Source organism: Agelaius phoeniceus, chromosome 32, assembly GCF_051311805.1.
Source record: "Agelaius phoeniceus isolate bAgePho1 chromosome 32, bAgePho1.hap1, whole genome shotgun sequence".
In the NCBI taxonomy this organism is placed as follows: Eukaryota; Metazoa; Chordata; class Aves; order Passeriformes; family Icteridae; genus Agelaius; species Agelaius phoeniceus.
In genome coordinates, this window is record NC_135296.1 from 1,448,559 (window position 1) to 1,459,995 (window position 11,437).

An 11,437-nucleotide genomic window follows, 5' to 3' on the forward strand; every position below is an offset into this window, starting at 1 on the left:
GGACTATGAAAATGGCGGCTGAACCGGAAATGCCGAGAACCGGAAGCGGAAATGGTGGAAGGGCAGTGAAGGGGAGGCGGCACCGCGGCGCCCCCTGGTGACGGGGAGGATCGGAAAGCGTCGCTGAGCGCCCCCCAAAAAACCCACAAAAAACAAAAAAAAAACCGACCCAAAACTTCAAAAAAACCTCTCCAACCCCCCCAGAACAAACTAAAAAAAAAAAACAAAAAAAAGAAAAAATCCTGCCAAAAAAACCCAAAACCCCACAAAAAACACTAAAAAAGCCCCAAAACACAAAAATAAAACAAACAACAAAAAACCTCACGAAAAAAACACAAAATAAAAAAAAAACCCTATCCCCCCAAAACCCAAAAAAATCCCCTTGAAACCCTAAAAAAACTTTAAAAAAACCCAAACAAACCCCAAAAAAACCTCAAACAAAAACCTCAAAAAAACTCCAAAAAAAGCCCAAAAAACCCCAACCCCCCCAGAACAAACTAAAAAAACCACAAAAAAAAGAAAAAATCCTCCCAAAATAACCCCAAACCCCCACAAAAAACATTAAAAAAGCCCCAAAAACACAAAAACAAAACAAACCAAAAAACCTCAGCAAAAAAAAAACCAAAAAAACCCCAAAAGAACCCACCCCCCTCAAAAAAACCCAAACCCTAAAAAATCCCCCAGAAACCCCTAAATAAACCTTTAAGACCAAAAAAAAACCTCCAAAACCAAAAAGAAAACAAAAAACCAAAAAAATCTCCCCAAAAAAACCTTAAAAACCCCCAAAAAATCTCCCCAAAAAACCTTAAAAACCCCCAAAAAATCTCCCCATAAAAACCTTAAAAACCCCAAAAATCTCCCCATAAAAACCTTAAAAAACCCCAAAAATTCAAAAAAAATCCCAACCCTGCCTTGCAAAAAAACCCTCGAAAAACCCCAAAAAAATCCCCCCAAACCCCCCAAGAAACCCCAAACCCCCACCCCAAACTCCCCCAGACCCCAAATCCACCCCAAACTCCCCCAGTCCCCCCAGTCTGGGGTCACACGGGGACAACGATGGCACTGGGGGGGTCCCAGGGTGGTGGCACCAGGGGCACTGGGACATCCCCAGCAGGGGACACCGTGATGTCCCCAAGGGGTGTGGCAGGTGTCCTTCTGTCCCCAAGGGGGTGTGGCAGGTGTCCTTCTGTCCCCAAGGGGGGTGGCAGGTGTCCTTCTGTCCCCAAGGGGGTGGCAGGTGTCCCCACAGGGCTCCAAGGGACACAGGGGACACATTGGGGACACGGAAGCCACCCCAAAATGTCCCCAGATAAAGAAGAGACGAGGCACGGGAGTGACAAACGCGGTTTTATGGTGACACGAGTGTCCCAGGGGCCACCTCGGGGACAGGAACAGAGCTGAGGGACACAAATGAGCTCTGATGTCCCCAAAAGGCCACCTCAGGGACAAAACCAAAGGGAACAGAGCGGCTCCAATGTCCCCAAGGGCCACCTAAGCTGAGGGACACCAAGGAGCTCTGATGTCCCCAAGGGCCACCATGGGGACACAAACACAGTGAGGGACACAAAGTGGCTCCAATGTCCCCAAAGGTCACCTTGAGGACAGGAACAAGGGACACAGAGCAGCTCTGATGTCCCCAAGGGCCACCTAAGCTGAGGGACACCAAGGAGCTCTGATGTCCCCAAAGGCCACCCCGGGGACACAAGAACAGGTGAGGGACACAGCGCAGTTCCAATGTCCCCAAAGGCCACCATCCCTTGAGGAACGACGAGTGACATGGCTGTGCTGTCCCCATCCCACAATGTCCCTGTCCCCAGTGTCCCCATCTCCAATGTCCCCATCCCACAATGTCCCTGTCCCCAATGCCCCCATCTCCAATGTCCCCATCCCACAATGTCCCTGTCCCCAATGTCCCCATCTCCAATGTCCTCCTCCCACAATGTCCCTGTCCCCCACAGCCCTGTCCCCGTGTCCCTGTCCCCAATGTCCCCATCCCACAATGTCCCTGTCCCCAATGTCCCTGTGTCCCCATCCCTCTCCAGGCCCTGTCCCCTCTATCACAGCCCTGTCCCCTGTGTCCTCATCCTTCTTAGCCCTGTCCCTGTGACACTGTGTGACAAGGCCAGGCTGTCCCTGTCCCTCTCCAGGCCATCCCTGTCCTTCACCGCCATGTCCCTATGTCCCCATGGCACTGGGTGACAAGGCCATGCTGTCCCTGTCCCTCTCCATGCTCTGTCCCCTCTGTCACTGCTCTGCCTCTGTGTCCCCATCCCTCTCCATGCTGTCCCTGTCCCTCACAGCCCTGTCCCTGTGACACTGTGGGACAAGGCCAGGCTGTCCCCGTCCCTCTCCAGGCTGTCCCTGTCCCTCACAGCCCTGTCCCTGTCACACTGTGTGACAATGTTGTGATGTCCTCATCTCTCTCCAGGCTGTCCCCTTGGTTCACAGCCCTGTCCCCCAAGTCCCCATCCCTCTCCAGGCTGTCCCTGTCCCTCACAGCCCTGTCCCACAGTGTCCCCATCCCTCCCAGCCCCATGTCCCCATGTCCCCCCCGTGTCTCAGTGTCCCTCCAGGCTGTCACCCCAATCTCAGCGTCCCTCCAGGCTGTCCCCATCCCTCTCCAGGCTGTCCCCATTCCTCCCACCCCAAGTCCTGGTGTCCCCCCTCATCTCAGTGTCCCTCCAGGCTGTCCCCATCCCTCACAGCCCTGTTCCACAGTGTCCCCATCCCTCCCAACCCCACATCCCCCATGTCCCCATCCCTCTCCATGCTGTCCCCCCCTCATCTCAGTGTCCCTCCAGGCTGTCCCCATCCCTCCCACCCCAAGTCCTGGTGTCCCCATCCTTCTCCATGCTGTCCCCCCATGTCTCAGCGTCCCTCCAGGCTGTCCCCATCCCCCCCACCCCCAAGTCCTGGTGTCCCCACCTCATCTCAGTGTCCCTCCAGGCTGTCACCCCAATCTCAGCGCCCCTCCAGGCTGTCCCCATCCCTCTCCAGGCTGTCCCCCCATGTCTCAGTGTCCCTCCAGGCTGTCTCCATCCCTCTCCAGGCTGTCCCCATCCCTCCCACCCCCAAGTCCTGGTGTCCCCCCCTCATCTCAGCGTCCCTCCAGGCTCTTGTCGCGGGCGATCACGGCCTCGTCGAACTTGATCATGAGCGTGGTGCCCTTGTGCCAGTGGGCGCTGATGCGGGCGGGGAAGCCGGCGGCGCCCAGCACGGCCTCGGGGCTGCCCTGTCCCTCACTGCCGTGTCCCTGTGTCCCCATGGCACTGGGTGACAAGGCCATGCTGTCCCTGCCCCTCACAGCCCTGCTCCTGTGACACTGGGTGACAAGGCCATGGTGTCCCCATCCCTCTCCAGGCTGTCCCCATCCCTCATAGCCCTGTCCCACCGTGTCCCCATCCCTCCCAGCCCCACATCCCCCATGTCCCCCCCATGTCTCAGTGCCCCTCCAGGCTGTCCCTTCCCTCCCAACCCCACATCCCCCATGTCCCCATCCCTCTCCAGGCTGTCCCCATCCCTCCCACCCCCAAGTCCTGGTGTCCCCCCATGTCTCAGTGTCCCTCCAGGCTGTCCCCACCCCATGTCCCCGTGTCCCCCCATGTCTCAACGTCCCTCCAGGCTGTGCCCATCCCTCTCCAGGCTGTGCCCATCCCTCACAGCCCTGTTCCACAGTGTCCCCATCCCTCCCACCTCCAAGTCCTGGTGTCCCCCCTCATCTCAGCGTCCCTCCAGGCTGTGCCCATCCCTCTCCAGGCTGTCCCCATCCCTCCCACCCCCAAGTCCTGGTGTCCCCCCTCATCTCAGCGTCCCTCCACAGTGTCCCCATCCCTCACAGCCCTGTTCCACAGTGTCCCCATCCCTCCCAACCCCACATCCCCCATGTCCCCATCCCTCTCCAGGCTGTCCCCCCCCTCATCTCAGCGTCCCTCCAGGCTGTCCCCATCCCTCTCCATGCTGTCCCCCCCTCATCTCAGCGTCCGTCCAGGCTGTCCCCATCCCTCCCACCCCAAGTCCTGGTGTCCCCCCTCATCTCAGCGTCCTCCAGGCTCTTGTCGCGGGCGATCACGGCCTCGTCGAACTTGATCATGAGCGTGGTGCCCTTGTGCCAGTGGGCGCTGACGCGGGCGGGGAAGCCGGCGGCGCCAGCACGGCCTCCAGGAGCCCGGCGGCGAAGGCGGCGCAGTTCAGGGAGCTGTTCTCGCGCGGCACCGACACGAACGTGTTCACCACGGGCTCCCTCTCGATCACGTAGAACGTGCGCTCGTCGTCGTTGGCCTGCTCCAGCTTGTCGGCCTCGCGCCCGAACAGCGCCCGCCACAGCGGGCCCTTGACGAACAGCAGCACCCCCAGCACTTTGGTCTCGCGTCTCCCGGGCCTCTCGCGGGCCACCAGAGCGTCCAGGGCTCGCAGCCCCACGTGGTGGCCCAGCTGGGCCAGGCGGGCCTGCAGCTCGGCCACCGAGGCCACGCGGCGCTGGCAGTACTGGACCAGCTCCGAGAACAGGAGGGCGAAGGCGGCCAGGGAGAGCTCGGAGCGGGGCCGGCCCAGGGCGCGCTCCAGCACCGGGGACTTGCCGCGCGGGTGAAACGGGAGTCCATGGTGGGCTGGGGGAGAAATGGGGTCAGGAAGGGCAGGAGGGTGGGGCTAGAGGGGGGTTTAGAGGGGTCTGAGGGGGTTTGGGGAGGGTCTGAAGCAGTTTAAGGAGGCTCTGAGGGGGTTTAGGAAGGGTCTGAGTGGGATTGAGGGGGTACAGGGGGGTTGCAGGGGATGGGGGGGAGGCTGGAGGGGGATTTTGCCCAGGGAGAGCTCGGAGCGGGGCCGGCCCAGGGCGCGCTCCAGCACCGGGGACTTGCCGCGGGTGAAACGGGAGTCCATGGTGGGCTGGGGGGAGAAATGGGGTCAGGGGGGTGGGGTTTGAGGGGGTTTAGGGGAGTCTGAGGGGATCTAGGGAGGGTCTGAAGGGGTTTGGGGAGGGTCTGAGGGGGTTTAGGGTGGGTCTGAGCAGGTTTAGGGAGGGTCTGAGGGGGTTTGGGGAGGGTCTGAGGGGCTTTAGGGAGATCTGAGGGGGTCTAGGGAGGGTCTGAGGGGGTTTAGGGAGGGTCTGAGGGGGTTTAGGGAGGGCTTGAGGGGGCTGAGAGAACATCTGAAGGGGTTTAGGGAGGGTCTGAAGCAGTTTAAGGAGGATCTGAGGGGGTTTAGGGTGGATCTGAGAGGGTTTAGGGGGGCTCTGAGGAGGTTTAGGGAGGGTCTGAGGGGTTTAGTGTGGGTCTGAGGGGGTTTAGGGAGCGTCTGAGGGGGTTAGAGGGGTCTGAGGGTGTTTAGGGAGATCTGAGGGGGTCTAGGGAGGCTCTGAAGCAGTTTAAGGAGGCTCTGAGGGGTTAGGGAGGGTCTGAGGGTGTTTAGGGAGGGTCTGGGTGGGTCTAGGAGGGTCTGGAGGGATTTAGGGAGGGTCTGAGCAGGTTTTGGGAGGATCTGAGGAGGTTAAGGGAGGGTCTGAGGGGGTTTAGGGAGGGTCTGAGAGGGTTTAGGGATAATCTGAGGGGGTTTAGGGAGATGTGAGGGGGTTAGGGAGGGTCTGAAGCAGTTTAAGGAGGCTCTGAGGGGTTTAGGGTGGGTCTGAGGGGGTTTGGTGTGGGTCTGAGGGGGTTTAGGGAGGGTCTGATGGGATTTGAGGGGTACAGGGGGGTTGAAGGGGTAGGGGCAACCAGACTGGGCAAAAGCAGGGGCTGAGGGCTTTAGGGGGGCTCTGAGGGGGTTTAGGGGATGTCTGAGAGGGTTTAGGAGAGTCTGAGGGCTTTAGGGGGGCTCTGAGGGGGTTTAAGGAGGGCTTGAGGGGGCTGAGAGAACGTCTGAAGGGGTTTAGGGAAGGTCTGAGTGGTGTTGGGAGGGTCTGGGGGATTTAGGGAGGGTCTGAGAGGGTTTGGAAGGTCTGAGGGGGTTTAGGAGGCCTCTGAGGGGGTTTAGGGAGGGTCTGGGCAGGTTTAGGGTCGGTCTGAGAAGGTTTAGGGAGGGTCTGAGGGGGTTTAGGGATAATCTGAGGGCCATTAGGGAGGGTTTGAGGAGGTTAAGGATAATCTGAGGTGGTTTAGGAGGGTCTGAGTGGGATTTGAGGGGCTACAGGGGGGTTGAAGGGGGTAGGGGGCAACTAGAGTGGGCAAAAGCAGGGGCTGAGGGTGTTTAGGGAGGGTCAGAGAAGGTTTGGGAAGGATCTGAGGTGGTTTGGGAGGGTCTGAGGGGGATTTGAGTGGGTCTGAGGGGTTAAGGGAGGGTTTGAGAGGGTTAGGAAGGTCTCAGTGGGTTTAGGGAGATCTGAGGGGGTCTAGGAAGGGGTCTGAGGGGGTTTGGGAGGGTCTGAGGGGGTTTAGGGAGGGCTTGAGGGGGCTGAGAGAACGTCTGAAGGGGTTTAGGGAGGGTCTGAAGCAGTTTAAGGAGGCTCTGAGGGGGTTTAGAGTAGGTCTGAGAGGGTTTAGGGATAATCTGAGGGGGTTTAGGGTGGGTCTGAGGGGGTCTAGGGAGGGTCTGAAGCAGTTTAAGGAGGCTCTGAGAGGGTTTAGGGAGGTCTGAGGGGGTTTAGGGTGGATCTGAGATGGTTTAGGGAGTGTCTGAGTGGGATTTGAGGGGGTACAGGGGGGTTGAAGGGGGTAGGGGGCAACTAGAGTGGGCAAAAGCAGGGGCTGAGGGGGTTTAGGGAGGCTCTGAGAGGGTTTAGGGTGGGTCTGAGGGGTTTAGGAAGGGTCTGAAGCAGTTTAAGGAGGCTCTGAGGGGGTTTAGGGAAGGTCTGAGTGGGATTTGAGGGGCTACAGGGGGGTTGCAGGGATGGGGGGGAGGCTGGAGGGGGATTTTGGCCAGGGAGAGCTCGGAGCGGGGCCGGCCCAGGGCGCGCTCCAGCACCGGGACTTGCCGCGGGTGAAACGGGAGTCCATGGTGGGCTGGGGGGAGAAATGGGGTCAGGGGGGTGGGGCTAGAGGGGGTTTAGAGGGGTCTGAGGGGGTTTAGGGAGGGTCTGGGGGGATTTAGGGAGGGTCTGAGATGGTTTGGGAAGGTCTGAGGGAGTTTAGGAGGCCTCTGAGGAGGTTAAGGGAGGGTTTGAGGGGGTCTAGGGAGGGTCTGAGAGGGTTTAGGGATAATCTGAGGGGGTTTAGGGAGATCTGAGGGAGTCTAGGGAGGGTCTGAAGCAGTTTAAGGAGGCTCTGAGAGGTTTAGGGTGGGTCTGAGCAGATTTAGGGAGGATCTGAGGGGGTTTGGGAAAGTCTGAGGGAGTTTAGGAGGCCTCTGAGGAGGTTAAGGGAGGGTTTGAGGGGTTTAGGGTGGGTCTGAGGGGGTTTTAGGGATAATCTGAGGGGGTTTAGGGAGATCTGAGGGAGTCTAGGGAGGGTCTGAAGCAGTTTAAGGAGGCTCTGAGGGGGTTTAGGAGGGTCTGAGTGGGATTTGAGGGGTACAGGGGGGTTGAAGGGGGTAGAGGGGGATTGAGGGGTTTTAGGGGGGTTTGAGGGGTTTAGGGAGGGGCTTGAGGGGGCTGAGAAAACGTCTGAAGGGTTTAGGGAGGGTTTGAGGTGGTTTGGAAGGTCGGAGGGAGTTTAGGAGGCCTCTGAGGAGGTTAAGGGAGGGTCTGAGGGGGTTTAGGGTGGGTCTGAGGGGATTTAGGGGGGTCTGAGTGGGTCTAGGAAGGGTCTGAAGCAGTTTAAGGAGGTTCTGAGGGGGTCTAGGGAGGGTCTGAGAGGGTTTAGGGAGAGTCTGAGGGGCTTTAGGGGGGCTCTGAGGGGGTTTAGGGAGGGCTTGAGGGGGCTGAGAGAACGTCTGAAGGGGTTTAGGGAAGGTCTGAGTGGTGTTGGGAGGGTCTGGGGGGATTTACGGAGGGTCTGAGATGGTTTGGGAAGGTCTGAGGGGGTTTAGGAGGCCTCTGAGGGGGTTTAGGGTGGGTCTGAGGGGGTTTAGGGAGGATGTGAGGGGCTTAGGGAGATCTGAGGGGGTCTAGGGAGGGTCTGAAGCAGTTTAAGGAGGCTCTGAGGGGGTTTAGGGAGGGTCTGAGGGGTTTAGGGAGGGTCAGAGAAAGTTTGGGAGGATCTGAGGAAGTTTAGGGAGGGTCTGAGGGGGATTTGAGTGGGTCTGAGGGGCTTAAGGGGAGGTCTGAGAGGGTTTAGGGGACTCTGAGGAGGTTTAAGGAGGGTTTGAGGGGACTGAGGGAGGATCTGAAGGGGTTTAGGGCAGGTCTGAGGAGGTTTAGGGGGAATCTGGGGGGGTTTAGAGTCGGTCTGAGAGTTTAGGGAGGGTCTGGGTGGGTCTCAGGGCATTTAGGGAGGGTCTGAGGGGGTTTAAGGAGGGTCAGAGCGGATTAAAGGGAGTAGAGGCCAACTAGACAGGGTTACAGGGGGTCTGAGGGGGGTTCGGAGGGTCTGAGGGGCTTTATGGGGATCTGAGGGGGTTTAGGGTCGGTCTGAGAGGGTTTGAGGAAGGTCTGGAGGGGTTTAGGGTCGGACTGAGGGGGTTTAGGAAGGGTCTGAGGGGGTTCAGGGTCGGTCTGCGGGAGCTTAAGGAGGCTCTGGGGGGGTTTAGGCCGGGTCTGAGGGGGTCCCGAAGGCTCCGGGGGTCTCTGAGGGCTCCCGCTCCCTCCGCAGCGCTCGGGATTGCGGAGCCGCGGCAACGCCCACAGGAGGAGCGGAAGGCACCGGCAGGGTCTGGGGGCACGGCCGGGGCGCTCCCGGTGCCCGTGGATGAACGGAGGGACCCCCAAAAACCCCCCCGGGACCCCTCGGGACCGACCTGAGGCGATCGCGGTGCTCCGCACGACACCGCCGTAACGCGGCCGTAAAGCGACAGCGCCGTAAAGCGCTGGGAGCGCGGCTTGCGCGGAGGGCGGGGCTATGCCAGTGAGGCCACGCCCCTTGAGTGAAGCCACGCCTCCTCAGTGAAGCCACGGCGCCCTCAGTGAAGCCACGCCCTCCTCGGTGAAGCCACGCCGTCCTCGGTGAAGCCACACCCCCTCGGTGAAGCCGCGCCCTCTGAGTGAAGCCACACCCCCTCGGTGAAGCCACGCCTCTGAGTGAAGCCACGCCCCCCCGGGGGACAGGGCGGGGACATTGGGGACAGCTGGTGGCACCGTGAGCCCCCCCCCCTCCCCCGCCCGCCCCCCCAGGAACACCTGGGCCGCCAGCTGGGCTGGGGGAGGGGCGCGGATCGGCAATGACGTCATTGCGGGGAGGGGGGGAGGGGCGCGGGGTGACCCCCCCCCGGGGACACCTGGGACAGGGGACGGGGGGGGGGGGAGGGGGCACCCCCGGGTCACTCGGGACAGCCCCGGTGCCACCCCAATGTCCCCAATGTCCCCAAACATCCCCAATGTCCCCCAAGTGTCCCCTCCGGTGCCATCCCAAGTGCCCCCCCCAGTGTCCCCATTGCCCCCCAGTGTCCCCCCACTATCTCCCAGTGTCCCCAGTGCCCCCTTAGTGCCACCCAACACCCAATGTCCCCAGTGTCCCCCAGTGTCCCAGTGCCACCCAATGTCCCCCATTGTCCCCACATTGTCCCCAGTGCCCCCCAATGTCCCCCCTGTGTCACTCGTGCCACCCCCAGTGTCACCCCCAATATCACCCCGGTGTCCCCAATGTCCCCCCAATGTCTACAGTGCCCCCAGTGCTACCCAATTGTCCCCCAGTGCTACTCCAGTGTCCCCAGTGCCACTCCAGTGTCACCCCAATGTCCCCTGCCTGTCCTCAATGTCCCCAATGTCCGCCAGTGTCCCTTCAGTGTCCCCCAATGTCCCCCCAGCGTCACCAGTGCCCCCCCAGTGCCATGCCAGTGTCACCTCAGTGTCCTCCAATTGTCCCCTTGTGTCCCCCCGTGTCACCTCATTGTCCCCAATGTCCCCCCATGTCCCAGTGTCCCCAGTGCCACCTCAATGTCCCCCCGGTGTCTCCTCAGTTTCCCCCACTGTCCCTTCATTGTCCCAAATGTCCCCCAGTGCCCCAATGCCCCCTCAGTGTCCCCCCTGTGTCCTCCCAGTGTCCCCAGTGCCACCCCAATGTCCCCCAGTGTTCCCCCAGTGCACCCAGTGCCACCCCAATTGTCCCCCAGTGTCCCCTGGGTGTCTCCCCAAAGTCCCCCCAATGTCCCCAGTGCACCCAGTGCCACCCCAATTGTCCCCAGTGTCCCCTGGCTCTCCCCAATGTCCCCCAATATCCCCTCAGTGTCCCTAAATGTCCCCAATGTCCCCTCAATGTCCCCTGGCTGTCCCCAGTGTCCCCCAGTGTCCCCCCAGTGTCCCCCCAGTGTCCCCTCAGTGCCCCCCCAGTGTCCCCAGTGTCCCCTCCCGTCCCTCGGGGCCATCCCCAGCTCTCTCCCCTGTGTCCCTGCTGTCCCCTGTCCCAGCCCTTGGGGACAGCGCTGTCACCGCGGCCCCAGGGCCACCCACGGGGGGTCCTGGGTCCCTCTGCGTCCCCAGTGTGTCCCCAATGTGTCCCCAATGTCCCTCTATGTCCCTCCTTTGTCCCCAGTGTCCCCAATGTCCCCAACTCCCCACTGTCCACAATGTCCCCTCAGTGTCCCCAATGCCCTTCTGTGTCCCCTCAGTGTCCTCCAGTGTCCCCAATGTCCCCTCACTGTCCCTTCAGTGCCCCCTCAGTGTCCCCTGTATGTCCCTCCTTTGTCCCCTCTGTGTCCCCTCCCCATCATCTCAGTGTCCCCAATGTCCCCTCTGTGTCCCCTGTCCCTCTGTGTCCCCCAGTGCCCCCAATGTCCCCTCTGTCCCTTCAGTGTCCCTCAGTGTCCCCAATGTCCCTCAATGTCCCTCCGTATCTGCTCTGTGTCCCTCTGTGTCCCCTCTTGTCCCTTCTGTGTCCCCTCTTGTCCCTTCTGTGTCCTGTGTCCCTCTGTGTCCCCTCCCCATCCCTTCTGTGTCCCCTGTCCCCAATGTCCGCAATGTCCCCTCAGTGTCCCCAATGTCCTCTCAGTGTCCCCAGTCCCCCACTGTCCGCAATGTCCCCACAATGTCCCCTCTGTGTCCCCTCAGTGTCTCCTCTTTATGTCTCTTTATGTCACCTCTGTCCCATTGGAGGGACCCTGGGGACACTGAGGGGACACTGAGGGGACATAGGGACATTGGGGGGATATTGGGGACATTGGGGGGATATTGGGGACAGTGGGGACACTGAGGGGACACTGAGGGGACACTGAAGGGACACTGGGGACATTGGGACCTTGGGGACACCAGAGCCATGGGCACAGTGGGGACAGGGGGACAGTGGGGGTGACACAGGGGGACAGGGGGCCCTTGGTGACACAGGGGACATAAGGGAGGACCTGGGGACATTGGGGGGACACTGGGGGACATTGGGGACACTCCCTGGGGCAGTGACACAGGCACAGGGTGACCCCGTGCCCCCCAGTGTCCCCAAATGTCCCTGCAATGTCGCCCAATGTCCCCAATGTCCCCAGTGTC

At 60.7% G+C, this 11,437-nt stretch overlaps 1 protein-coding gene across 1 annotated transcript; it reads right to left on the minus strand.

Moving 5' to 3' along the window:
* Window positions 1–3,075: 3,075 nt before the first annotated feature.
* On the minus strand, window positions 3,076–4,611 carry TRAPPC5 (trafficking protein particle complex subunit 5; the record flags this gene model as incomplete). The annotated part of the gene is made up of 2 exons (XM_054653496.2): window positions 3,076–3,220; window positions 4,156–4,611. Coding segments are annotated over 2 exons (579 nt in total), but the record flags the coding sequence as incomplete, so codon positions are not given.
* Window positions 4,612–11,437: the final 6,826 nt, after the last annotated feature.